Here is a 26,948-nt window from a genome sequence, read left to right as displayed (position 1 = left end):
TAATGAAGCCACATTGTTTTATTTTGTTTGTTTAGAGATGGTGTATCACTGTGCTGCCCAGGCTGGAGTACATTGGCTATTCACAGGCAAGATCATCACGCACTACAGCCTTGAACTCCTGGCCTCAAGTGATCCCCCTCCTTACCCTCCTGAGTATAGGTGGGTCTGCAGGCTGCTGTGCCAGTTTGAGGCCAATTTTTTTTGGAGATAGAGTCTCACTTTGTCACCTAGGCTGGAGTGCAGTGGTACGATTTTGACTCACTGCAATCTCCTGAATAGTTGGGACTATAGCTACTACAGCTGGGACTACTCAGCCTCCTGAGTAGCTGGGACTACAGGTATATACCACCATGCCCAGCTAAATTTTTGTGTTTTTAGTAGAGACAGGGTTTCACCATGTTGGCCAGGCTGGTCTCAAACTCCTGTCCTTAAGTGATCTGCCTGCCTTGGCTTCTCAAAGTGCTGGGATTACAGGTGTGAGCCACTGTGCCTGGTCAAGGCCAGGTTTTTAATGGCCTGTAGTGCAGTGCGAAAAAGATTTCATTTTGTGGGCAGAGAAGCCACTGGAGGCTTTTAGGCAGGAAGATGACATGATTATATTTGGGGAAGCTAAAGTGGGAATAAACTGAAGGGGAAGAACCTAGTTCAGGGTCATTGGGGGTCTCTTGTAATATCATAGACATGGTTTAGAGCTGAACTAAGAATTAGATCGGTGGAGATAGAGAGGACAGGATGAATCTGAGAGATTGGAGAAACACAGTTAACCAGATATAATGACTGAATTGGTTGTTGAGAAAGAGAGGGAGTGGTTGTGGATGACTCAGTTTTCTATTTTGAGTGGATGGTGTTGCCAGTAGCAAAGAGGAATTTTTTTGGGGGAGTGGGGGAGATACCAAGTGTGTTTTGGGTCATACTGAACTTTAGGGCTCTGTGGCAGTTAGCAGACAGGGTGAGATATGAGTCTGAGGTTCATAAGAGTTTCTGTCTAGGGGCAGTAAGTATGGGTGATAGTTGAAGTTGTGGGAATGGATAAGCTTTCCCAGGCATGCTTACAGAAGGCTGATAAATGACAGAGGAAATGAGGATTGATGTGCAAGGGTAAGAGAGAATGTTGTCCAGGAAGCTAGGAAAGGAGAAAATTCCAGGAAAAGGATTGACAAATCTCATTTGCTACAGGGAGGTCAAGTTGGGATGAGCTTCGGAAATGCATTTTGAGGTTGTGTAGAACATTGTGGTCACCAGGGCTCTTTTTAAATGTGAGCAGTTTCAGTGCAGTGGTAGGGATGGAGCCAGATGGCAATGGATTGAGAAGTAGATAGGAAGTGAAGATAGAGATGTGTACTCACTTTGAATAGTTCAACAGAGAAAGGAAGAATACAGAATGGTGACGGCTTGTGGAGGAGGTAGCAGGGACTAGTTTTTCCTAGAAGGGCAGAGTCTTGTATATGGGTTTTCTGATGCCATGTAAGATCCAGTAGAGAGGGTGCAATGATGGCACAAGAGAAAAGACGATGCTAAATCAGGTCCTCAAGAGGAGAGGAGAAGGGGTGAGCCCTGAAAAGAAGGGGATAGCATTTTCTTTAAAGAGGAATGTTGGAAGAAAGGAAGGAATTTAGGAAGAAAGAGCTAATGACAGATGCATGCAGATATATCTAAATTTACAAAGGAATTCTTACCTAATAGGGCCAGTTTTTTTTTTTTTAGCAAGGTTATCTGCTGAGAGATGGGGATGCTGGTGTTGGCTTGGGCAGGAGTAAGGACTTGAAAGTAGTAAAGGAAGCTTGAAACAACTGTTAAGAGGAAAGAAGGAGACAGTAGAATTGAAATAAGCTCCAAGATTGTTGAGTACCCTCTGAACTGAACTGAAATCCTATACTATAGGCCTCCCCTTCATCTTTCTCATAATAATATTGGCTGACATTTATTGAGTGCTTTATACAAGGCACATTCTAAGTGCTTTTCAGGCATTCTTATGTGATTTTTACAGCAATCCTGTTAGAAAGTTATTGTTTTTATCTCTTTCTTCCAGAAGTGGAAATTGAGGCATGGAGGATTAGTAGTACTTGTATTTCATGAATCTCTTCTGCAGAAATGGATTCCTTCTCCTGAGGCATCAAAGAAGGCAGAAATTTAATCCCAACTCCCAGTTTCTGGACCCTGAGAGCCTAGAGTCTAGGGTTGCTAAGGAGGGAATCTTACCATGCCAGTTTGTGGGCATGATGGTGGCATGGAGAGGCAGGGCAGTGGGATCATTGTTGCTGTCAGCTTTTGACAACTACATAGGGAAACTCTGACATTCTTGAGTGATTTTCCAGCATCCTGACTAGAGAGACAAGTGACCGATAGTGATTTGTCAGGTATTGTGGGCTGAGATTGTGTCACCTGAGATGGTAAATAAGAAGAGAGACCTTGTCCCTGTTTCTATCGCCTAGAAAAAGAGAATTTTTTTCTTGGCAGAGAGACCAGGCAGATCTAAAGCTTTATATAATAACATTATGATTATTAACTCACCTTTTGTGTTTTCTCAGTTGGTGTGACAGATACAATTTGTAGGTGAGCTGTATACCTGACTTGAGTGAAAGGATAGAGTGATGGGATGGCATGGATGGAGGAGAAACAGACTTACCTTTTGCTGCTGCAGCCACTGAAGCATCATCTCTGTGTCCTTCCTTTTGAGGTTGCCATGGATACGCCTTTGCATGGTGGTTTGAGGAGATTGATTTCCATTATGATCAGATGATGACGTGGGTTTAAAAAGAGAAAGGATGGAATGCTCTGCTTTTGGGGAGTGGCCGGCGAGCTGCCCAAAAGGCAGAGCCCAGTATAGCCGATGGGGCTGTGGCTTTGTTGGCTGCTTTGGCTTTTGCTGAAGTTGTGAAATGGTGCATCTCTCTCTTTAGAGCGCAGGCTCAGGGTTCCTGTCTACAGGGTCCTAGTGCTAGGAACTTGCTGGTTGATTCAGGGGGAGAAATCAGCAGGAACTTCAAACAGGCTAAGTAGGACTTATGATACCTCTGAGAGGATTGTAGTTCTTGGGTACAGGACTGAGTGCCTCTTGCCTTCCTGCAGAAGTTCCTTTATTAAAGATAAGTGAAGCATATAGCATAGTGTTTCTTCTTGACTCTTAGAGGTCTAGGCCTTTGGAGGTGGGTCTGAAAGTCACTGGATATTTCTTGGGGAGGGGGACATTTTGAGATGGAGTAGAGCTGCATCTAGAGTGGGAGTGGGTTTGTAGACATATCTGAGGATGATGAGGAGCTGGAGAGGTGAAGAAAGTCCATTGAGGGTATAGGCCCTATCTGTATGAAATCTGTAAGGCAGATAGTGAGTAGGACCTGGGAACAAAAAGCTCTGTGCACATTGTCTTCTGACGTCCTGTGGATATCTGGAATCCAGCTTTCCAAGCTTCCAGTCCCCCAGCCTCCATTTACCACTCAGTAAGCAGATACTTTCCCTTTCTGAGTCCTGAAGGACTTAGGTCCACACTTATCTCTTCTTTACTAGTGCTTTCAGACATGTATGGTTTTGCCTTGCTGTCAGTTTCAGACAATTTCCTCTAGGTGTGGGAAATCAGGGAAAGCAGACAGTTGGGTTAGCCCAGGATCAAGATTTGATAAGGTGAGACAAGAGGAGATCAAGGTATCAATGGATGCTGAGGTGCCAGTAAAAACAAGGTAGAAATGGTTCAGACATGGGAGAAATGGTAGAGGTGGAAAAGAGGCTTTTCTTCGTCACTTTCTCCTTTTTAATTCCCCAAAATCTTGTTTTCCTATAATTTACTGAAATTTCTCAAGACTATTGGCAACTTATTTATCAGACACAGAGATTTTTCCCTTCTCTCTTCCCATTTGTCTAGGTATTTTAGTGGTATTTAATATCATTGGAGAGGAAGAGGAAAATGGATTAGAAATCCAAGAGGTGTCTGTCTCCTCCCTGGCTGAGGTAACATTAACCCAGGATTGTCCTATGGGATATGGGCTGGGGCCCAGTAATGCTGTGGGAGGAGCACCTACCTGTAGAGATATTCAGGTAGGTGCCATTTGTTGGCTGTGAGACTTGGGTAAGTCATTTGACTTGTGAGACTCAGTTCTATCAATTGTAGAATGGAGAGAATGGAATCTGTTTGGCTATATCACAGGTTCATGTTTGAAGGAGATAGTGAAGTCCATGTATTAATATATACCATTAAGTTTTCCCCAGAGAAGGCCCTAAGAACAGGACTCATTTTCTCTCTCCTAATATGTTGTTTCCCCTCCCATTTCTCAAATTCTGTTAATGTTTCAATTATTACATTTCTCATGCTTGAAAACTCCTGAGTTTATTTATTCATTTACTTATTTGTGCATTCATTGACCCATCCATTTATCCTTGCAACATTTGAGTTCCTACTGTATGCAAGTCATCATTGATGTTCCCTTAAAAGAATGAATGAAGATGTTTTCTGCCATTTCTTGAGCACACATTGTGCTAAATGCTTTACTTAAATCTTATTTAATCTTCAAAGTTTCCCTGTGAGGTAACATTTCTTCCTTTTTGCAGTTGAGGTAACTGGGGCTCAGAAAGTTAAATATCTCCCTCAGAGGTGAGGAAATAAGAGAACCAAAGGTGTATTCAGGTCTGCCTCCAGAGCCCATGCAGGCCCACTGCCTGTTTCCTCATGTCTGATCTATTACAGGGCCTTTTCAGGGCTTTTTTTAGTGCTGTCTCTGAATTGGCCTCTTTATTCTCACTCTCCTGATCCTGGTTCAGACCTTCCTTACCCTCTGTTCATTATGGCAGCAGCCTCCTTGCTGTCATTCCTGTCTTTGCCGGGTTGCTCCTGCCTGCACTCCATCCTGCAGGTGTCATCAGTTTGATCTTCCTAAAATAGTTTTCACTATGCAGTCTCCTGCTCAGGAACAAGACTGCCTTCCTGTTATTATTGGATCAAGTCCATCTGTGTCTGCCAGATGTTAAACTCCTTGCCTTCCCACAGTTACCTCTGTTTATTTATTCAATAAGCATTTGACCATGAGCTACTTACTGGCTGTTGGATCATAAAGAGGAAAAGATAGGGACTATGCTTCAAAAGGCTTGTAGTTTGATAGAATAACTCATCTAGAATTCATCACTTCAGCTAAGCTAGTGTTCTTTACTATTCCCTAGTCAAGCAAAGTTATTTCTGTCTCTTCATACTGTGTTCACAACTTATAGGGCTTTGTAGGCCTTTCCACTTATTTTTTGAAATCCCCATAATTCAAAGCATGCTTAGGTACCCCCTTTCTTTCTAGTTTACCTCTCTCCTGTCTATAATTTGTTATAGTATTTATTGTGTAGATGTATATACCATTTAGTATCATGATAGGTAATTCTTTGCACTTCTGTAATTTCTGTATTTTCTACAAGGTACTTTTTTGTTTTTTTCCGAGTCTTACTCTGTCACCCTCGCGGGACTGCAGTGGTGAGATCTTGGCTCACTGCAACCTTCACATCCCAGCTTCAAGTGATTCCATGCCTAAAGCCTCTCAAGTAGCTGGGATTACAGGCATGTGCCACCATACCCAGCTAATTTTTGTATTTTTAGTAGAGATGGGGTTTCACCATGTTGGCCAGGCTGGTCTTGAACTCCTGGCTTTAAGTGAGCCACCTGCCTTGGCCTCCCAAAGTGTTGGGATTACAGGCATGAGTCACTGTGCCAGACCTACAAGGTACTTTTATATGCTTTAGCTTATTTGAACCTTATAATACTGATGTAGATATGGCAGATATTATTTCCATTTCATAGGAAAATAAACAAATTCCAAGAAGTTAGGGGACTGTTGATACCTATGTGGCTAGTGAGTTGTAAGGCCATTTTTAGATCTGAGCTCTTTCAAATCTTTGAAGGCAGTGTGGTCTACAGGAAGACCATGGCCTTAGAAGCCTAGAGATGTTTGTGGTAATGGTGAGGCATAGTAGAAAGCACAGAGGGCTCTGGGTCAGGTTGGTTCCAGTTTTGGCTCTACACCTCACAATCTGTGTAACTTCAGGGAAATTGCTCAGTTCTCAAAGCCTCAGTTGCCTTGTCAGCATCATCCCTGACCAGCCTCTCAATGGGGCTATTGTAGTGTCTATATATGATGACATTGTTCTTAGCTAACTTTTATTTAGAACTTATTAAATACCAGGCAGTGTCTGAATGCTTCATATGGATTATCTTAGCTAATCCTCACAATACCTCTCTGAGATATGTTCTTTGTTACTTCCCTATTGACAGATGCAGAAATTGAGACATAGAGATGTTAAGTAACTGGACCAAGTTTATGTAGCTACCAAGTGGTAAAGCCAGGAAAGTAGCCTGAGTCTAGAACCAGTACTCAACCATGGTAAAATGTATTCTTTTAAGGTATCCTATAGACTGTAAAGTGCACCAAACATGTGAGGTCCAGGCTGCAAGGATGTGCCTGGCCCTGGCCATCTGTGTAATGGTGAATAGGAAAGGGAAGGGACAACATGGAGATTCTGCAGGGAGGAGAAAGATGATTTCCTAGGGGGTCTGGCCAGGACTGAAGATATGGAATTGTGTTTTGGGCCATATCTCTGAATGTTGGCTATCATTCTACTGTTGGGCTACTGGCCTATCTTAGAAAGAGGGTAGAGTCGGGTGAAGTCACTGTTCTGCTAGTGAGGTAAGCCCAGTGCAGAAAAGACAGGTGTCACTAGGCCCAAGGCAACTAGATCCATACCATACCCAGTGGAGCCATAGGTCAGACCCCAGGCCAACCTTGTTGGCTGTGTAGGGGCAGGGACCCTGGTCTGTTGGTTCCTAGCCCATGATAGATGTGTAAGTGAATGAAAGCAATATGGTTGGTCACTTGGAGACCTCTCATTAGAATGCATAATCTCATTAAATTAAACAATTTTAATTATAAAAGTAATGCATGGTTATTGAAGAATTTTTGTGAAATACAGAAACACAGAAAATAAATCATCTCACTGGGTCTGAGATGCTAGGAGGCAAGGCCAAGGGTACAAGTGGCAGATGGCTAAGGTGGACTGGGCCTTGTGCTACAAGAGGAAAGAAGGGCTCTCTGCTTTTGACTATACTGCCTTTAGTAATTGAGTTGAGTCTGATACTCTTGGGGTTTACAACCTGGTCCCTTGTAACAACCATAAAGGATAAAGAGTGACTATGGTAACCTTTGCCAGCCTTCTTGGGGGGGATGGTGGGGTGGGGCTGGGGTACTTGACTTGCTTTGCTATGTGTGTGAAGTTGCCTTCATTACCGCCCTTCCCTTGCTGCCTATTGGGCAGGGCCTGTCTCCTCTGGCTCAGTGTGAGATTGAAATACAAACCATAATCATGTGAATTTGGACTCTGAGTGCAGGGTTTGGAGAGGGAAGGGAGAGAGAAGAGCACCAGAAAGGTGGATGAGAGATCCTTATATTTGCTCTGTGGAGGCCCTAGGCAGCTGATCACTTTGAAGTGTCACTTGATGCTTATGGGCCTGCTGAGGCCTTAAATCCTGGGGGAGAGGGGAATAGTAATGGCGAGTGGGTACAGACTAGGAGGAACTGTCAAGACTGCTCCCAGCCCTAGGACAGTGTACTGTAGAGGTGAGTGCTGAGTGTCTGTGGCGTGGGCCCAACCCTTAGTCTCTGGCCCAGGTGAAGAAGGGGGGCACTAGGACCCAGAGGCTAGCACGGTTCCTGACAAGTCTAGAGCAGCACTAGCGCAGAGTGAGACTCATCAGCTGGCAAGCAGGATTCTGTGTCTCTGGGTTCAGGAATCCTTGGGCAGCAGAGGGGACTTGCTCCTTAGCCCCCATCACTGCCCCCACCCCTACCCGTGTAGGCCACCGAGTGAGGCCCATGGACTGGGGAGGGCTGTGCCTGACGACTCCTGTGTCCCTCCATGAGGGCCCAGCGCCCTGACCCTCCTGCCTAGGTTTCTACCTTTTCTCTCTGTCTTTGGCCAGCTGGGGGAGGGGGTAGAGGCCGGGTGAGCAACATGGCACAGAGCAAGAGGCACATGTACAGCCGGGTAAGTGGCCCTAATCTGGGATGGCCCTGGAAGGGCTGCTGGGGAAGGCCTGGGTGCCTGTGGACATCATTGCTGTGGGGGCTGGGGAGATAGGCTGGAGCTCAGCTGGGGACACTCAGACTGTGTTTTCTAAGGAGCCCTCAAAGCCCTGGTGATGTACGGCTGGACAGGCTTCCCTTTTCAGAGTTGAGCCCTAAATGGGGACTAGCAAGGCCTGGCCTCTGACTGTAATTGGCCCTCATTACCAGGGATTCCTGAGGGGGGCCAGGCTATCCTGGGGACTCAGAATGGGGATGGTGGGTCAGAGAGGTCTTACAATGAAGCCTTTCCTAAGAGCTGCTTTGTTATATGTTACTTGCTTTCTTTCTCTTCTGAGATTGAATCTGTAGCTACTGTTGTGGCCCCCTGGTTCTGAGAGGCTTATTGGGGTTGGAAAGTGGGGGAGTCTTTGACTTTGGGTTCAGCCTTTTATGTCACTGGCAATTCCTTTTATTGTCAGGTCCATGAGAGCCATCCTGCTGTCCCAGGTGTGATTTGGGGTCCTGGAGCCTCTGGGAACTATATCCTCACCCTCCTGGATGAGCTCTTTGGGGAAGGGAATTAGGCAGTGACAGGCTGGGAGGTGTCCTGGCTCTTCCTTGGCTCTGCCAGGGCTCCCTTCTGAAGCTATTATAAATGGGAGTATCAGAAGGGACCTCCATAGAGTCTTCAGGATGATGGTATCACTTAATTATGCCTCATTCATCTATTTGCTGCAAGGCCCCTGGTTCATGGAGTTGCTATTGATAAAAGTGACTTAAGTGTGATTTTCTTCTAAACCTTGGGCCTATTTGGGACCTAATTTCATATTGTGTTCAGTCATCATGGGTGTGCCAGAGGCTGAGAGCTGTCCAAGGACAGTGCCTTAGTCTGTTCTTTTCCTTTGCCCATCTGTAGGGTGATAAACCATTCATTTGGACCACTGAGCAGAGTCTTGGGGACAGAGTGAGGGGTAGATCCACCCAGTTTACTTGGCCTGTGTTTTCTTTTTAATAACAACATAGCATGGAAAAGAATCTCTAGAGCTTGCAGATAGAGAGTTGACCAAACAAGACTCAGGCCAGGTGGAAAGAAGTTGAATGGTTGAATGAGCTGTGGTGAGGCATCTGGGGTATCATGGTGGGTATGTGGATGGGGGTGGGAGGAGTCAGATCAGGAAGGAGAGGTGGTGACTTAAGGGTCTGGAAGGAGGCACAAGTGTGTGCCTCTGACAGGGCGAGGCCTAAGAAAACCATTTGAAACACAGAGGAGACAAGTGACAGTGGAAAGGGAAACAGGATTCTGTAGGGTCACCCACTGAATTGCCTGTCTTTCCAACTCAGGCTCTTGAGTCAGGGCATTGGGTTATGGGGAGCCTGGTCTAAACTGAGTTATTTGCTTGAGCTTAATTCCCCTCCTGAGAGGAGAATTAAGAAGGCAGTGTTTCTGAGAAGGCAGCCATGTGGTGACATTCGCAGACTGATCAGTGAATTCTGATTTGTTCTAAAATTTAAATATAAATGCTTAAAAATTCTAGCAGATTCCAGAGGATTTGGAGAAGTCTTAGAACATCACTGACATTTTTTCAAAGGGAAATTTGGGGGTCCACCCAATCCTGCATGTGGGGTTTAGGAAAATGACTCTGGTTGTTTTTCAGTCCAGCGTCCTGGCTGAGACATTTCTTATATATGAGGATGCCACCCTTGATCTGAGGCCTCTAACTGTCTATGTTTGCCTGTATCTTTCTTTCAGACGCCCAGCGGCAGCAGGATGAGTGCAGAGGCAAGCGCCCGGCCTCTGCGGGTGGGTTCCCGTGTAGAGGTGATTGGAAAAGGCCACCGAGGCACTGTGGCCTACGTTGGAGCCACGCTTTTTGCCACTGGCAAATGGGTAGGCGTGATTCTGGATGAAGCAAAGGGCAAAAATGATGGAACTGTCCAAGGCAGGAAGTACTTCACTTGTGATGAAGGGCATGGCATCTTTGTGCGCCAATCCCAGGTACTCATGCCCTTCTTCTGTGTGTGTGCATATCTGTTGCATGTGCAGCTGTGTTCGTACTTCCTTTTCCTGAGCATGGGCATAAGCCTCTGGTTGGGAGGGTGGAAGGTAGTGGGGGAGGGAAGATTGGAGATCCATCCTTAGGGAAGCTGCCCTGGACTCTTGGCTTGCTTGAGGCCTCGGGAGGGACCCATATTACAACCATCCTTGATCTGGCTATATTGGATCTATTCTGTGGCCTCAGATCCAGGTATTTGAAGATGGAGCAGATACTACTTCCCCAGAGACACCTGATTCTTCTGCATCAAAAGTCCTCAAAAGAGGTAACAACCACCCACTTACAGTTGCCTCCTCATATCCAGGAGGAGTCCCCAGAACTTCTCCTCATAACATGGAGCCACAGTGGATCCTAAGATTTTTTTTCCCCATCACCACCATATTCCCTTATATCTCCCCAACCCGACTGTGATGCTCTCTGCCCCAACCTCTCTATACAAGTACACACTTTGTTTCTGTTTGCTTTCTACAGAGGGAACTGATACAACTGCAAAGACTAGCAAACTGGTGAGTGGTTTGGGGGTAAGAATGGGGAGTAATAGAAGGAGGGGAAGGAGAAAGATGGGGGATACCCAGTGCTAGGCAGGTAGAAGTAGTAGGTGAGTCTGAGTTGCCTTCTAGTCTCTCCAACTTCCCTAAGAAGGAGGCTTTCTGGGGATGAATTCTGCATTAGAGTTACAGTTAAGGCTCCAGAAGTTCAGGGTCAAATGAGATTGAGCTGAGGGTGATAGGAAGCACAGGTCTGACCCCAGTAGTGTAGTCAACTTCTACCTTTTGGTACCCAAAAATGCCAACATCTAAAGGGTCTGAGGGTAAGGTTAAGGTAGAAAGTAGAGGAAGAAGGAACTCTCCTATTCACAAGTGAATGGCAAGGAGCTAGGCCCTCTGCCTCCTGTTTTAAGCTATATGCAGAGGGTGCATCCTAGTTCTTCCCTGCCACTCCGGGCAGTGTGTGTGTGAGGTGGGGCTGCAGACTCTGCAGCTCCTCTGGGCCAAGGTGTGGACATCCTGGAAGCTGATCTTTGAGGGACTACTCATCGTACCCTGACTCCCCCTACCCCCACCTAACCTGTGTATGCCTCAGTTGGTCTTAACACCTATGCCTGGGACATCTGTTCTCTAACTCTGCCCTTTCCTACTCCTCATGCAGCGGGGACTGAAGCCTAAGAAGGTGGTGTGTTTACTCTTTGTGCCTGGGTGGGTGGGGGCCATGAGCCCCCTCCCCAGCTGTCCTGCATGTCCTTGGACTGCTGCATGCATGTGTTTGTGACCTTGGGCTGGGATGGCCAGAGGAAATGGTGGCCTTGGCTTTCAGAGTTCCTTTGAAGGGTGCAAGAACATCAGGCTCAGTATCCAGGCCCAGGTAGCACTCATTAGGGATGATTCTCTCTGCCCCAGGACTCCAAGTCAAAGATTTCCTGGTCAAAAACTATAAGCATTTGACTGTAAATAGCAGCAGCGTGAAATAGATCATTTACTGGGTTATAGTGCATTCTCACTTAGGCCGAGCTTGGAAGACTATGGAAGGATAGACTGGGGAAATGGGGTTGAGGAAAGTACCAAGTGAGGGGTTTTGCAAGGAGGTGGGAGGTCAGGGAACACAGCATAGAAAGAACAGTCCTGAGTTGGAAAACCTAAGAGCCTTCATGTGCCTGCCTCTGGATGGGCACTGCCATAAATATCCCCACACCCTGCAACTCTGCCCCATCAGTCTATCCCTGCCTTCTTCTCCTTCTGGTGGTATGCCTGAGGCCTACCTCCTACCCCTTGCAGCCTTTCATTAACCATCGTTGGAGTGGGACTCAATCGTGTCACCTCCCCTCCCCACCACAGACTACTTTAAACTCTTAGATCACTGCCATGACCACTTCCTCATACCAGACCCTGCCTTGGGCCTGTGCCCAAGTTGTCTTTGACCTGCATGTGCCTGTCTGGCCTGTATGTATTGTGCTGTATGTACAATTCTGTGATTTCCTTGTCATCAGCCTATCTTAGGCTTTTCTGACATTGCATGGAGAGCTGCTGGATTGGGGCTGTGGGAGGGGAGAGGAAAACATTTCCTTTTCAACTCCTGATTGGTGATGGGTCCTTACTTCGGAGTCTTGCCATGGTAGATACCACATGCCAGTACTTGCTTTGGGTGCTGGCTCCTAGTGGGAATGGGGATATAAGGAAAATACTGCTGTGAAGGATCCTAGGCTCATTTCAGAGTCATAGAAACTTGTCTTTGTCCTTTGACTATTGTATCCTGGTTGGGACTTCCATTTCACCTCAGGCCTTGAATAGAGAAGAGCATGAAACTATGGTCTGATATTGATGGAGTTCTGGCCACAGCCTGGTCTAACCCTGGGCTGGGGCCCAAGCAATGCCCAAATTTAGGGGCTTTTGTAGCTGCCTGGGGAAATGTGGCAAAGCCCAGCCTAGGCCACTCATGCTGCCCTTGTGCGCTCATGTTAGAAAGTGTCAATCAGACAGTTGAGTACCCCCACCCCCAGGCACCCCAGTTGTCCTATTCAGTAGTTTTTTCAAAGCAGATCACTTAGCCTAGGGCCCCTGCTCTCACCCATGTGGATCTGGGAGCTAGTTCCAAAGCGAAAGAATGTGCTTTGAAGGGGAAGACAGAAAACTCAGATGTCTCTGCAAAGTGCTTAGTTCTTTTTGGAAGCCCTTTAGAGACAGGCTTTAACTTGTCTACAACCAGGGGATGGCTAGAGAGGAACACAATCGTCATTAGAGCTGCTGCCACCCAGATGCGTGTTCTCCAGGATTTCTTAGTCACTCTGTGTGCTCCTCAGAGCTGAGGCCTGTTGCTAGAGGGACACTCTAGATGTGTGTGCCAGATAAGAGACGGTAAAGGTGTTGCCAGGGTGTGTAAGAGACAGAAGTGGAGTTAATGGGTCTGTGGGTGGGTGTGGTGAGGAGAGTGAGTAGGAGAGAGACTGCTGGAGCAGAGAGGCCCTGTGTCCCTTCCCAGTGATGCTCTGGCCCCATAGAATGCCATTTCTGGGATAGCCCCTGGCCCAGTTTTTTGGATCACACTCTTGGGGGTGAGCAAGGGAGGGAACAGAGGAGCCAGAACCTGTTCTTTGGAGAAAGAAGCAAGACAATCTCTGCGCATGACCATCATGAGGAGGAGGAGCCAGCAAAGCCCTAGATGGTTGCTAGGTGACTGAGGAGCAGTGGCTCCACCCCGATGGAGCAGAGGAGGGTGGGTGCATGACGTCAGGTGGAGCTGGTGCTGCGGCCACTGAGGCTGCCATCAGCCTAAGCTGGTGAACTGGGCCAGGCACCGCTCCGGTGCCTGCCGGAGCCTGGCGATCCCGCTGCACATCTGCGGGGGCCTCTGTGTCAGAGTGGCGGCGGTTTGCAAGCTGGGAAGCTGCCGCACCGGGAAGCTGAGGCTGCATTGTTGGGATTTGATGCACTAATCTCCTGTCTCCGCCGCCTTTCCCTCTGTTCGGTCTTTTGCCCTCCCTCCCTTCGTCTGTCCTTCCTCCGTGTGTTTGTCTATCCTCTGTCCCTCCTCTTTCCTCTCCTTGCTTTCTTTGGTTTTCTGCAATGATGAGACAGGCACCGACAGCCCGAAAGGTACTATTGCTTGCTCTGGTCCTGCTGCTGGGTTGCCAGGGCAATGGTGGCAGCAGGCTGCTGGGGTGGGGGTGGGGGCTGATTGACTTCATCTGTCTACCTGGACAGGGGAGACGGGTGAGGACGAAGGTGGGGTTAGGGAGAAGTGTGTGTCACCACTATGCCCCACACCCTGGGCATTTGCTTCCTGCCTTGGCTGCTTTTGGCTCTGACTAAGTCTATGTTCCAGACCTTATACCTGGTGGTCTCACAGGTTTGGGCTTCAGGCAGCCTGTACTGCAAACCGGCTCTGGGAGGGTTTCCTGTGGTAGAACCTAGGGAAGCAGGCCCAGGTATCTCAGTGCCTCCAACAGGCCTGCCTGCCTCACCCAACCTTTGCTAGAATACCTCTCGGTTGTCCTCCCTGCATCCCCCAATCCCCAGGGTTTGTATCAGGGCATTTTACCAGGGTAAATTCTAGGGATAGGGACTGTAGAATAGTTTTTGGCCCACAACTATGAAGCTTAGTCCAGGGGAGGAGGGGTAGGAATTGGTTTTCTTGGCCTCAGTGTATCCTGGAAATAGGGCCCAAGCCAAATCTTGTCTTGGCTAGAGCAGTGAGATACTGGGTAGCAAGAACACTATTTGGAAATTGAAGTTAATTGTCTGCTTACCACTTTGCAGTAACCTGAAGGGTTTCGAGATTTGGTTTAGGGCTGTAGTTTCTCTGTGCTACTGCCCACCCCCACCTCCTTTCCTATAGCTGGGTGGGGTTACTTTGCTGAGCTCTTGGCTTCTGCTAATGGAATATTCATGGTCCTGACACCTGAGCCCTCTTCCCTAGTGATCGGGACTGCTACAGGATCTGGTTCTGGGGAAGGGGGTTGCGGGGAGGGAGAACAGCAGTGTTGTTCTGCCCTAGGGACCTGATCTCCCATTTCTGGGCTTAGATTACTCTTGTCACATGGGGTTTCTAGGGAGTTCTGTATAGAGTCTAGCACTTGAAGGAAGAGACTGACCTGGGAAAGTCCTTGGGAGTGGTGACTGGGCGGGGCCTCTGTCTCTGGACTGGAGTGGGAGAGAGCTTTCGCAGGAGGACTGGTCTCTTGAGACCTTCTCATTAGCTGCTTCCTTGTTCTATGGCTCAGCCTAGAGATGGACATCTGGGATTTCCAGGGTGTCTGAAGGGGTGAGGCTACAAGGGTTGGACAAGGGTGGGAGCAGGAACCAAGGAGAACAGGAATTCTGGGTTCCTGAAGTAGGAACAGAATGGTTTACTGAAGGGAGAAGGGGATGGGATGGCGGGGGGTGGCAAACTGTAGCCCCATTCCTGTTACTACTTCTGCTCTCATTGCTGTCCCTTTTGATGTCTGTCTTTCTGCCATTTTCCTTTCTTTCCTGACTTCTTCTCCTCTGGCTCCTGTTGCCTGTCCAGACCACAACTCGGCGGCCCAAGGTGAGAAAACAGGCCCCTGTGTGAGCCACTGTTGAGTGTACACACACACTTCGGGCATGTGCATGTATGAGGGCATGTGTATGAGCAAGTGAAAGCTGGTCACAGTGCACCCTGGGTTCTCTTCAGAGGGAAGGGGGGTTGGCGGTGCTGGCAGGCCCCTCCTAGGGAAAATGACTTGGCTTTCAGGAGGTTGTCTAAGCCAGTAGCTTAAATACAAAAGAGAAATGAATGAGGTTGTGGTTAATCAAAGCAGGCTTTCTTGAACAAGGGAATTTTGACCAGTTTTGAGGGGAGGGATTTGGAAGACAGGTGAAGAACTTGGCAGTGTAAAATGTCAGGGGATAAGGAGGTAAGTGCATCTGTGACAGGCTTTGGGTGGGGATGTCTGAGGATTGCACATGGTCTCTGAGTGTCAGCCCACTGGGAGAGCTTAGGGCTCAACACTTTGAGAGAGCACATTGGCAGACCTGTCTGTTCCAGGGCTTGAGCTTCAGGGCAGCTCCTCTGCCCACCTCCTCCCCTGCCCCACAGAGGCATGAATAATGTTACTGGATCAGGGGAGATGACAGAAAGCTTGTTTCATGTGGGAGTCTAGAGGTACAGTTTTCACCTTGGCCCTTTTAACCTGCAGGGTCCCCTGAAATAGACTAAGGGAGATTCAGCTTGACTTCCAAAGAGCAGGGAGGGCTTAGCAGGGGTAGAGAGCCTGGCACCCCCACTTTTGGCCCAGCCTTCTCTGGGAATTACATTGTAGTTTTTCCATCTGGGGGAGGAGGGCATAGACCTGGAGCAAGGATGGGACTGAGTATTAAGAAGTTGCTAGAATGATCACAAGTGGGTCATAGACAGGGATTCTAGGAAATAACGGATTCTACTCTTAAGGATAGTGCCAGAGTTAGGAGGAATGTGGGGTCAGTGCCAAGGGAGGAACCTTATAATCTTATGTCTTTCTCTATCTTTTCCTCCCTCTCTCCTCTGCCTCCCTTCTCCCCCTGTCCTTTGTCACTGTCTCTCTCTGCCTCTCTGTATCATCTTCCCTGTCCCTTTCTCATTGTGCTTTGATACTCTCTTTCTGCTGTTTCCCTTCCCTGTCTCCTTCCCTTGCCATATTCTCATATTCTGTTTCTGTTCCTCTTACCACCCCTATCCTCTGCTCTGTTTCTGGTCTGCCTCAACCCTCTCTGAGTAGCCTACCCGCCCAGCCAGCACTGGGGCGGCTGGGGCCAGTAGCTCCCTGGGCCCCTCTGGCTCAGCGTCAGCAGGTGAACTGAGCAGCAGTGAGCCTAGCACCCCTGCTCAGACTCCACTGGCAGCACCCATCATCCCCACGCCGGCCCTCACCTCTCCTGGAGCAGCACCCCCGCTTCCTTCTCCCTCCAAGGTAAGGACTGGGGTTGGGTAAAGGAGAATCAAGACACCCAGGGGCCTGTTGCTACCAGCTGGGTCTTAAAAATTTCCTGGGGTTGGCAAAGACCTAGAACTTGGATCAGAAAGGCTGAGGATATAGCCTGTGGATATCTTGCTACTGACTGGGCCACCCTTTCCTTTCTTGCCCTTATGCCATACTTTGCCCGCATACACTATGCCATGGTTTCCTCTCAGATGTTTGTATGCCACTGAGTTTTGGCTGCCCTGGGGTGGGGTGATGTTTGCATACTTGTGTTCTTTGCACCAGCTCAGGGTTGGAGAGGAGGGGTGGGCTGTGCACAGACCATGAGGCCTCTCTTTTGCAGGAGGAGGAGGGACTAAGGGCCCAGGTGCGGGACTTGGAGGAGAAACTAGAGACCCTGAGACTGAAACGGGCAGAAGACAAAGCAAAGCTTAAAGAGCTAGAGAAACACAAAATCCAGCTGGAGCAAGTGCAGGAATGGAAGAGCAAAATGCAGGAGCAGCAGGCAGACCTGCAGCGGCGCCTCAAGGAGGCGAGGAAGGTTTGACTCTGGATGCAGTGGGTGGCTGGGGTGGTCTGAGACCCAAGGAAGCATGCTGGAAACTAGATTGGAGCTGGAGTCTGGAGGACCCTGTGAGAAAGGGAGGCATGGGGCATCTCTATGCTTGCATCCCCTCCCACCTCTACCTTTTCCTCAGGAAGCGAAGGAGGCACTGGAGGCAAAGGAACGCTATATGGAGGAGATGGCTGATACTGCTGATGCCATTGAGATGGCCACTCTGGACAAGGAGATGGCTGAAGAGCGGGCTGAGTCCCTGCAGCAGGAGGTGGAGGCACTGAAGGAGCGGGTGGACGAGCTCACCACTGACTTAGAGATCCTCAAGGCTGAGATTGAAGAGAAGGGTAAGGGGCCCAGAGTTGCTGGGGACCAAATGACTGGGTGAGGACCACACCTGAAAGTGTTATGAAAGTATTAATGGTCTTCTCCAGGCTCAGATGGCGCTGCATCCAGTTACCAGCTCAAGCAGCTTGAGGAGCAGAACGCCCGCCTGAAGGACGCCCTGGTGAGGTAGGATCTTCAGTGCTTGGTTCTGATGTTCACTCTCCTGTCTCCAGATGTGTTAGAGCACCCATCACCAGAGACTCTGACACATGCTCTCCTCCTCCTGTCGTTTTCACTTTCCTGCAGGATGAGGGATCTTTCTTCCTCAGAGAAGCAGGAGCATGTGAAACTCCAGAAGCTCATGGAAAAGAAGAACCAAGAACTGGAAGTTGTAAGGCAACAGCGGGAGCGTCTGCAGGAGGAGCTGAGCCAAGCAGAGAGCACCATTGATGAGCTCAAGGAGCAGGTCTGGGGAGCGCAGCCCCTCACCCAGAATCCCCCACCTGACTCTCCTATCGGTTGATGCCTCCTCTTTCTAGGTACCTTCTAGCAGCCCTTTTCCTCATCCCCCCATAACACAGGTGGATGCTGCTCTGGGTGCTGAGGAGATGGTGGAGATGCTGACAGATCGGAACCTGAATCTGGAAGAGAAAGTACGAGAGTTGAGGGAGACTGTGGGAGACTTGGTAAGAGAAGAACAGACACCTGACATCTGACCCTAATGGGGAGGGTATTTGGAAAGGACCTGATGAGAAAAAGATTGACATGTGACCCCTGGCCTTTGAGCAGTGGGTAAGGTGAAGGGGCCCATTCTGGCCTTGCTACCCTGACCCTGCCTCTTTTTGTTGTTGTTGTTTTGAGATGGAGTGTCTCCCTGTCACCCAGGCTGGATTACAGTGGTGTGATCTTGGCTCACTGCAACCTCCACCTCCCAGGTTCAAGCGATTCTCCTGCCTCAGCCTTCCGAGTAGCTGGGACTACAGGCGCACACCACCACGCCTAGCTAATTTTTGTATTTTTAGTAGAGACGGGGTTTCACCATGTTGGTCAGGATGGTCTTGATCTCTTGACCTCGTGATCCATTCGCCTCGGCATCCATTCGCCTCGGCCTTCTAAAGTGCTGGCATTACAGGCGTGAGCCATTGCGCCTGGCTGACCCTACCTTTCTTTTGCTCCAACTACGATGTGGTGTCCTAGGAAGCGATGAATGAAATGAATGATGAGCTTCAGGAGAATGCACGTGAGACAGAACTGGAGCTGCGGGAGCAGCTGGATATGGCTGGTGCACGGGTACGTGAGGCCCAGAAGCGTGTGGAGGCAGCCCAGGAGACAGTTGCAGACTACCAGCAGACCATTAAGAAGTACCGCCAGCTGACCGCCCATCTACAGGTGCATGCCTACTGCCTGCTCTCTGCCGACCGTCACCCCAGGGCTTCCTCATGACCCAGCTGTGCTTCGCTGTCTCTCCTCCTAGGACATGAATCGGGAACTGACAAACCAGCAGGAAGCGTCTGTGGAGAGGCAACAACAGCCACCTCCAGAGACCTTTGACTTCAAAATCAAGTTTGCTGAGACTAAGGCCCATGCCAAGGTCAGGAAAGTGGGTGGGTCTGAGGGATGAGGTAGTAGAGATCCCAGCCTGGGTTGACCTGGTATGGGGTTCTGGGCTTCAGATTCTTGGGTGAAGGGGTGCTTTGTGTGGTAGTTTGGAAGATTCCTGGCCTGGGCTTGCCCTAGAAGCAAGGGATCTACTGGAGCAAGGCATGGGAGTTCTAGGACTCTTTCAGCTCTGGCTGAGAGTCCTCCTCCCTGTTCACCTCACAGGCAATTGAGATGGAATTGAGACAGATGGAGGTGGCTCAGGCCAACCGACACATGTCCCTGCTGACAGCCTTCATGCCTGACAGCTTCCTCCGGCCAGGTGGGGACCATGACTGCGTTCTGGTGCTGTTGCTCATGCCTCGTCTCATTTGCAAGGTACAGCCAATCAATCACATGTTCCACAGAAATCTAGTGAACTTGCCATGAACCAGGCATTGAAGATGCTAAGTGAAGACAGCAGTCAGAATCTGCCCACAAAGAGTTTATGATGTAGTGGAGGAACACAACGAAGTCACTGATGAGTATATATTACAAATGGTGTGTTTTGAAGGAGGGATTAGTTCTATGAGAGAGCACAATTGGAGATTTTATTTAGAGGTGAACAGGATGTGACTGAGGAAATAAAATTGTCTGAGGGCCAGGAGGTACCTAGGGGTTAACCGTGGGGATGATTGGCAGGATAGCATTCTAGGTGAAAGGATAGCAGGAGTGGCAGCTTTAAGTCAGAAAAGAGCTTGATTCCACCAGTCCCACTACCCTTTCATTTTCACATCCTGATTCCTCACAATCTCCAGTAATCACATCATTACCCTTTCCCCATGCAAGATTCCCCACCCAGGTAAGAGCTATTTCTGTTTTCTCTCCCATGTGTGTTCATGCTCCCCACATAGTTGTTAAGCTCTGAGTGCTGTATTCCTGAGTCTGTGATCTCCATCTTCCGTTCTGAGGCCCAGGTTCCTGGTGCTTTTTCCCACAGGCAGAGCTGATCCGGAAGCAGGCCCAGGAGAAGTTTGAACTAAGTGAGAACTGTTCAGAGCGGCCTGGACTGCGAGGAGCTGCTGGAGAGCAACTCAGCTTTGCTGCTGGACTGGTGTACTCGCTGAGCCTGCTGCAGGCCACACTACACCGCTATGAGCAGTAAGTGACTGCTGACTCCCTCACTCCAAGGGTTAAGGTCCAGGATTAGCTGGAACTGAGATTGCCTGGCAGACTCTAGCCTCACAGCGCCCTTCTCTGGTCTCTAGTGCCCTCTCTCAGTGCAATGTGGATGTGTATAAGAAAGTGGGCAGCCTCTACCCTGAGATGAGTGCCCATGAGCGCTCCTTGGATTTTCTCATTGAACTGCTGCACAAGGATCAACTGGATGAGACTGTCAATGTGGAGCCTCTCACCAAGGCCATCAAGTACTATCAGGTATGGGGCAAAAACTTGGGCTTGGAGTAGGAGGTAGGGAAGCTTTTACTTGATTGGGGCTCTTACTAATATATTTGAGGTTATATGTCCCATGCTGGTGCTTGAGGCCTGGTTTGTTCTTAGATGAACTCTCCATATGATGCAGCTTGAGGGCTTTGGATTCTCTTATACCTCTGGAGACCCATGATGACCAGGACTCAAACTACAGTTTGGGAAGAACTCCCCACCCTGCCAGGGCCTAAAAACTGTTTCTTTTGTTATCTCTCCTCAGCATCTGTACAGCATCCACCTTGCCGAACAGCCTGAGGACTGTACTATGCAGCTGGCTGACCACATTAAGGTGAAGTATCTGGGCCAGTGATTGAGCCCCTGTGGAGATCAGAAATGGTGGGCATCAGGTCAAGAGATCAGGTGACCAGGAAGTGTCACATAAGACTAGGGCAGAGTTACCAAAGCCGTATCAGGGAAACTAGAGGACCTCTTTATGTATGGGGGTCAGCAGACGGTGGGGACTTCTTAGAGCTTATAAGGCAAAAGGGCTCCTGCTGGGGGCTGATGATCACATGCTTCTCTCCTCACAGTTTACGCAGAGTGCTTTGGACTGCATGAGCGTGGAAGTAGGACGGCTACGTGCCTTCTTGCAGGTGAGAGCACATCTAGATCTGTGTGAGCTCCTCTTCCTCCTTAGTCCTCACTTCCTTACTCGCAGCCTTAATGCTAACTTGGTTCTCCATCCATTTTCTTTTTCCTGAGTAGGGTGGACAGGAGGCTACAGATATTGCCCTCCTGCTCCGGGATCTGGAAACTTCATGTAGTGACATCCGCCAGTTCTGCAAGAAGATCCGAAGACGAATGCCGGGGACAGACGCTCCTGGGATCCCAGCTGCACTGGCCTTTGGACCACAGGTTTAGGGCTACGATTGGGGAAGGGAAGGAAACTGAGTAGAAACAGGAGGGGCATAGCACTTTAAGATCTGGATCTGATCAGGGGACAAAAATGGTTTTGGGGTAGCTGGAAACTGTGTTGCTGAACCCAGGGTTGACTCCTGACTCTTGCCTGTCACACAGGTATCTGACACACTCCTAGACTGCAGGAAGCACTTGACGTGGGTCGTGGCTGTGCTGCAGGAGGTGGCAGCTGCTGCTGCCCAGCTCATTGCCCCGCTGGCAGAGAATGAGGGACTACCTGTGGCTGCCCTGGAGGAACTGGCTTTCAAAGCAAGCGAGCAGGTGGGGCCTGGGTGGCTGGGCAGAGGTGTGGGGAGAGTCAGTGACCACTGTGGGGCTTTCACTTCTGTTCTTGGCTCCTGCAGATCTATGGGACCCCCTCCAGTAGCCCCTATGAGTGTCTGCGCCAGTCATGCAAGATCCTCATCAGTACCATGAACAAGCTGGCCACAGCCATGCAGGAGGGGGAGTATGATGCAGAGCGGCCCCCCAGCAAGGTGGGTGGAGATTTCCTTGGAGAAGTCGCAGAGGCCTGTAGGAGTAAGACTTGCAGAGCTACTGCTAGTTGTGGGAGGACGGGGAGACAGGAGGAAGGCATCAGGAGAGCACCATCCTGCCTAGAAGGCAGGGTTTTCCTTATAACTGGATCTCTCTGAAAGGAGCACATTGATGATCTCCTCTCTCCACCCTCACCTTCTCACCCCTGCCCCCCGCCCCTCGCCGACCATTTCTTAGCCTCCACCAGTTGAGTTGCGGGCTGCCGCTCTTCGTGCAGAGATCACAGATGCTGAAGGCCTGGGTTTGAAGCTCGAAGATCGAGAGACAGTTATTAAGGAGTTGAAGAAGTCACTCAAGATTAAGGTGAGGGTAGTGTAGCCTCAAGATCTGGGGGCCAGGAAGTTGGTAGGGTCCAGGAAAGCATGAGTGTTGGGGATTGGGACCAAGACATCTTGGGAGTTGAGGGGAGAAGTGGGACCTGCAATCAATAGGAGCTCTAGTCCAGGGAGCCTCCTATCTCATGGTCTAGCTCCCAGGATCCAGGGACTGTGGGGAGGATGTCAGGGATATAGAAGCTCTGTCCTTGTCCAGGGAGAGGAGCTAAGTGAGGCCAATGTGCGGCTGAGCCTCCTGGAGAAGAAGCTGGACAGTGCTGCCAAGGATGCAGATGAGCGCATCGAGAAGGTCCAGACTCGGCTGGAAGAGACCCAGGCACTGCTGCGGAAGAAGGAGAAGTCAGGCATTTTCCCTGGAGCCTTGCTTCCTCTAATCCTCCCCATTGCTGGAGCTCTCTGTCTCCTAATCCATACCCCTACGCAGTGTCAGTTTCTCTTATAGTGAGACTCCGCATTTTCTTTACCCTGTGCCGACCCCATTGCATCACCCCAGCCTAAGCCTGTGCTGCTCTGCCCTGGCTCCTCACTAGTAGGGCTATTCCAAGGACCTCTCAGGGCTGGATAGTCAAGGGGTGCTTTGGAGAAGGGACACTGCTAGAGCCCAGATTCTCTTTCACAGAGAATTTGAGGAAACAATGGATGCTCTCCAGGCTGACATTGACCAGCTGGAGGCAGAGAAGGCAGAACTAAAGCAGCGGCTGAACAGCCAGTCCAAGCGCACGATTGAGGGACTCCGGGGCCCTCCTCCTTCAGGCATTGCTACTCTGGTCTCTGGCATTGCTGGTGGTGAGTACAGTAGAATAGGCAACACTAGCACAGAGGAGATTGTCCTCTCTTCTGTCCTTGGCCTCAGTTTGACCTCTCTGTCCCCTTTTACCCCTGGGATATTCAGCCAGGAACATGCTTGCACAGTTTCACTCTGTGCCAGTTTTCACCAGGTTTTCTCTTCCCCTGAAGATATGTGCTGAGTTCCTCTGGGCAAAGGAGGGCATTACTAAATTGTTAATGAGGTTCAGAATAATGATGACAGCTGGACTCTAGTAGATGTCCTTTCTGGCTCTGTAGTCTGACCTTTCTGTCCAGCCCTATATCCCAGAGGGTTGTCAGCCAGCAGCAGGCTGGGCTGACTCTCCTGGGGCATCCAGCCCTGCTCCATACCTGCTCTTGATTGCTTCTCTGCTTGGACACTGTCTTCTCACTGAGTTCATGTGGCTTAATTCTATGATATGGTCGTATCTTCTACTGCTGAATTCTCCCAGTTTCACTTGGCGCTTGTGTTCTGACCTTTGCCTAGTCACTCAGTATAGTCAGGGCTCCTCACCTAGAGTTTTTCTGGTTATCAGTTCTAGCCTCCCCAGTTTCCTGACTCAGGACGTGGCTGCTGCTGTCTTTGTTCTCTGCCCTCTGGTGGTTTTGTTTGCTCTCCAGTTTCTCACTTACCCATCTCACCTCCAGAAGACAGGCTCCTTGCCCTGGAATTAAACCCTTAGGGCCTCCAGACTTTCCCAGCTGCTCCTGGGTCTTGTCAGCTGACCTCACCTACATAGAGTCTTGTCTTCATCAAAGTCTTGGGAGGTGACCAAGTACTTTCTTGACTTTAGGCTCTTGTGGTACAGACAGCTCTGTGTTCTTTGGAGAGAATTTCCAGAATTACTACATTGTATTGTTCTTAGCACTCTTTAAACAAACATTAGTTCTGAATTTATGAAACTTCCCACCAAAAAAGAAGATCTTTTGCCTCAGAGTGGTGGAGAATCCTGAGGAGCAAGGGAGTGTGTTTGCATCCCCAACTTAAGCTTTGCTGCTGGTGAGCACAAAGGGTACAGACATATTGGGGTCTCTGGAGCATTCTCTGTGTCCTTCTGGAAGATGGCATCTGAGGCAGGGAGGCAGGAACACCCTCATGTTCCAAGTACTTTGTACAGTGCACAGTCTCTTTGCCACTGTTTCTCACACATTGTACTCTGTCTCCTGGCCACAGTCCTGTTTGGTGTCTTTCTTTCATACATATCTGCTTGTCCCCAAAAGTAGGTGGCAGAGGGTCTTGTTAGAGAAAGTATGATGATCAGGAAAAGGGTTTTCTTGCAGGTTGTGTCTAGGATTCCTCTGGCATGTCCCCCTAACCCCCAAATCATCTTAACTCCTCTCTCCTCTTTTCCTGCTCCCCCATGGGCTATCCTGAGAACAGAAGAACAACAGCGAGGTAGAGACCCACTCTGACTGGGGGTTACTAGGGCTGGTGGGAATTGGAGCTAAGGGAGCAGGGTGAGGGGAAAGCCTGGACTGGGGGTGGGTGAGGGGGGGATGAATAAAGGAGAAGAGCAGGAATGGAGCCCAATTTTCAACTCTCTCCAATTGGGGCTGATGATATTTGTTATAATCCCCATAGGAGGCATCCCTGGGCAGGCTCCAGGGTCTGTGCCAGGCCCAGGGCTGGTGAAGGACTCACCACTGCTGCTTCAGCAGATTTCTGCCATGAGGCTGCACATTTCCCAACTCCAGCATGAGAACACCATCCTCAAGGTGAGGGAGCCACAGGGAGGTCTGGCATGGGATATGGAGCATATTTGTCCCATTGATGATAGATGGCAAGGACCTCCTAGCACCTCTTACCACTACCCTTCTTTTTTCACCCACAGGGAGCCCAGATGAAGGCATCCTTGGCATCCTTGCCCCCTCTGCATGTTGCAAAGCTATCTCATGAGGGCCCTAGCAGTGAGTTAGCAGCTGGAGCGCTGTATCGTAAGACCAGCCAGCTGCTGGAGACGTTGAATCAATTAAGCACACACACACATGTAGTAGACATCACTCGCACCAGCCCTGGTATGTACCTGCCAACCCCGAAGCTGACTAAAACACCCCTCCACTTGGCCCAGGGATTTAGCCCCTGCCCAGGTGGTCCCCCAACTGCAGAAGCTCTTCCCAGCAGTGTTCTTTCGCTTTACTCTTCAGTTTGCTTGATTCACCCACTCCCTCTTAAGTACTTGCTCTGTTAGAAAGTCTGATTCCTGCACCCCTAACCCTTAATCCAGTACAGCTGCCTGCCAGTGCCTTGGTGGGCCTCACCAGCTTTCTCTTCCCACAGCTGCCAAGAGCCCGTCGGCCCAGCTTATGGAGCAAGTGGCTCAGCTTAAGTCCCTGAGTGACACCATCGAGAAGCTCAAGGTCAGCTCAGACTTTACCCTGCAGAGCTCACTTCACAGCATTCATTGGTGGAGCCAGACACTTCTGGAGTTCCTCTGAGCCCAGCCCTATGCTAGACAGCAACTGGGGAGGAGGTGGAAGGGAAGCCAGGGTTCTTGCCATGGAAGCTCACTGTCTTGGTACAAACAGAAGACAGAGTCTCATAACAAAATGGATAAGCTAGGATCATCTTTAGAGTGACTGGTTCAGGCTTTAGCTTCCATCAGAGCTGAGATCATTGTAACGTAGAATGGTTGGGCATGGCTTCCCAAAGGTGGTAGAATGTGAGTTGGGCCTTACAATATGAGGACTTGTAAAGTAAGGAGGGGTGTAGGGGTGGGGATGGGCTCGGAGATGAGAGCAAAAGTATGGTGATATAGAGGACTGAGTCCCTGCCCCCTTGGTATTAGTGTTTCTGTGAAACGGTGGTCTCATGCTAGCCTGTGGGGGTCCCCAAATGAACCCTTGTCTTCCTCTCCCCTTCTGTAGGATGAGGTCCTCAAGGAGACAGTATCTCAGCGCCCTGGAGCCACAGTACCCACTGACTTTGCCACCTTCCCTTCATCAGCCTTCCTCAGGGTAAGGGGGAGCATGGGGTGGAGGACAGGACAGTGTGGAGGGCTCAGGTGGGTCCTCCTCTCCTCCAGAATTGGAAGAGGCCTTTGGAGTCTCAGGTCTAACAACTGCATACTTTGGGTTATCTGGCCAAATCTTACAGGTAACTCAGAAGTGCTTATGAAGCTTTGAAATTCCAATATTTTAGCACATAAACACTTTCCATGACTTTTGACACCAAGAGGGGCTCAAAATTCCCTTGTCAGACTATGTATCCCCATTCTGATTTGAAAAATGTGGTCACCATAGCCCAGGAATTCAGAAGCCCCAGTCTCCCAGGAGCTGCCTTGGTCTCAGTGCTCAGGGACCCCTTTAGTGGCCCACAGCTCAAGTGAGTCCCTGACCTGGAGTCCTTTTCTCCTCATCAACCACCAGGCCAAGGAGGAACAGCAGGATGATACAGTCTACATGGGCAAAGTGACCTTCTCGTGTGCGGCTGGTCTTGGACAGCGACACCGGCTGGTGCTGACCCAGGAGCAGCTGCACCAGCTCCACAGTCGCCTCATCTCCTAAGCACTCCTTCCCCTGCTGTCCCCTTCGACCCTCAGCCCTCTGGTGCCGCTCTGCCCGATGCACAGCCACCTCAGCCAGCCCCCAGGTAGAACCATGTGGGTTAAGCTCTTCCTGCCCCATTCAGCGTCACTCCCACCCTTTCAGCATCCTACCCCTTCACCTTGACCCAGGTTCCCCCGCTCCCATCCCGTGGCCTCTGCCATAATTTGCTGTTCAACTGCTCCCTCCTTCCTGAGGGGCCTCAGGGCATGTGGGGGGCTAGGCTGAGACCCCACCACCAAAGGTTGAGTGAGGTCCCCTTGATTGGGGACTTCACCCCTTGATTAAAGCAAGTTCTGCTTCGGTGCTTCCTGTGTGGTGTTGAGAGTGGGACTTGGGCCATTCAGCACAGGAGTGGAGGAAGAGCAATGC

General features: G+C 49.7%; 1 protein-coding gene across 11 annotated transcripts in view; it reads left to right on the top strand.

Annotated features, from left to right (window-relative positions):
- DCTN1 (dynactin subunit 1) overlaps nucleotides 1-26,883 on the top strand; it is a 30,366-nt gene extending 3,483 nt beyond the window's left edge. The window contains exons 1-32 of one of the 11 annotated variants that reach the window (XM_012452186.2): nucleotides 3,869-3,942; nucleotides 9,772-10,017; nucleotides 10,262-10,340; nucleotides 10,547-10,581; nucleotides 11,225-11,245; nucleotides 13,645-13,662; nucleotides 15,077-15,097; nucleotides 16,287-16,478; nucleotides 16,831-17,028; nucleotides 17,186-17,390; nucleotides 17,478-17,556; nucleotides 17,677-17,836; nucleotides 17,952-18,056; nucleotides 18,568-18,759; nucleotides 18,845-18,961; nucleotides 19,195-19,347; nucleotides 19,949-20,109; nucleotides 20,217-20,385; nucleotides 20,657-20,725; nucleotides 20,967-21,029; nucleotides 21,142-21,291; nucleotides 21,454-21,615; nucleotides 21,699-21,830; nucleotides 22,069-22,194; nucleotides 22,423-22,565; nucleotides 22,846-23,012; nucleotides 24,415-24,429; nucleotides 24,616-24,749; nucleotides 24,866-25,049; nucleotides 25,312-25,391; nucleotides 25,899-25,988; nucleotides 26,400-26,883. In XM_012452186.2, coding sequence (XP_012307609.1) covers nucleotides 9,790-10,017; nucleotides 10,262-10,340; nucleotides 10,547-10,581; nucleotides 11,225-11,245; nucleotides 13,645-13,662; nucleotides 15,077-15,097; nucleotides 16,287-16,478; nucleotides 16,831-17,028; nucleotides 17,186-17,390; nucleotides 17,478-17,556; nucleotides 17,677-17,836; nucleotides 17,952-18,056; nucleotides 18,568-18,759; nucleotides 18,845-18,961; nucleotides 19,195-19,347; nucleotides 19,949-20,109; nucleotides 20,217-20,385; nucleotides 20,657-20,725; nucleotides 20,967-21,029; nucleotides 21,142-21,291; nucleotides 21,454-21,615; nucleotides 21,699-21,830; nucleotides 22,069-22,194; nucleotides 22,423-22,565; nucleotides 22,846-23,012; nucleotides 24,415-24,429; nucleotides 24,616-24,749; nucleotides 24,866-25,049; nucleotides 25,312-25,391; nucleotides 25,899-25,988; nucleotides 26,400-26,537 — 3,786 coding nt within the window. In that variant the 5' untranslated portion in view covers nucleotides 3,869-3,942; nucleotides 9,772-9,789 and the 3' untranslated portion in view covers nucleotides 26,538-26,883. Of the gene's footprint in view, nucleotides 1-3,868; nucleotides 3,943-7,689; nucleotides 8,002-9,771; nucleotides 10,018-10,261; nucleotides 10,341-10,546; nucleotides 10,582-11,224; nucleotides 11,246-12,956; nucleotides 13,663-15,076; nucleotides 15,098-16,286; nucleotides 16,479-16,830; nucleotides 17,029-17,185; nucleotides 17,391-17,477; nucleotides 17,557-17,676; nucleotides 17,837-17,951; nucleotides 18,057-18,567; nucleotides 18,760-18,844; nucleotides 18,962-19,194; nucleotides 19,348-19,948; nucleotides 20,110-20,216; nucleotides 20,386-20,656; nucleotides 20,726-20,966; nucleotides 21,030-21,141; nucleotides 21,292-21,453; nucleotides 21,616-21,698; nucleotides 21,831-22,068; nucleotides 22,195-22,422; nucleotides 22,566-22,845; nucleotides 23,013-24,414; nucleotides 24,430-24,615; nucleotides 24,750-24,865; nucleotides 25,050-25,311; nucleotides 25,392-25,898; nucleotides 25,989-26,399 lie in introns of those variants that run through there. The other 10 variants (XM_012452181.2, XM_012452185.3, XM_012452183.2 and 7 more) reach the window with 10 other exon arrangements.
- Nucleotides 26,884-26,948: the final 65 nt, after the last annotated feature.

The sequence above is a fragment of the Aotus nancymaae genome, unplaced genomic scaffold (genome assembly GCF_030222135.1).
Source record: "Aotus nancymaae isolate 86718 unplaced genomic scaffold, 86718_ANA_hifiasm-v0.15.2.pri h1tg000017l, whole genome shotgun sequence".
Classification (NCBI taxonomy): Eukaryota; Metazoa; Chordata; class Mammalia; order Primates; family Aotidae; genus Aotus; species Aotus nancymaae.
The sequence above is the reverse complement of the archived record's forward strand: the minus strand, read 5'-3'. Positions and strand labels throughout refer to the sequence as shown.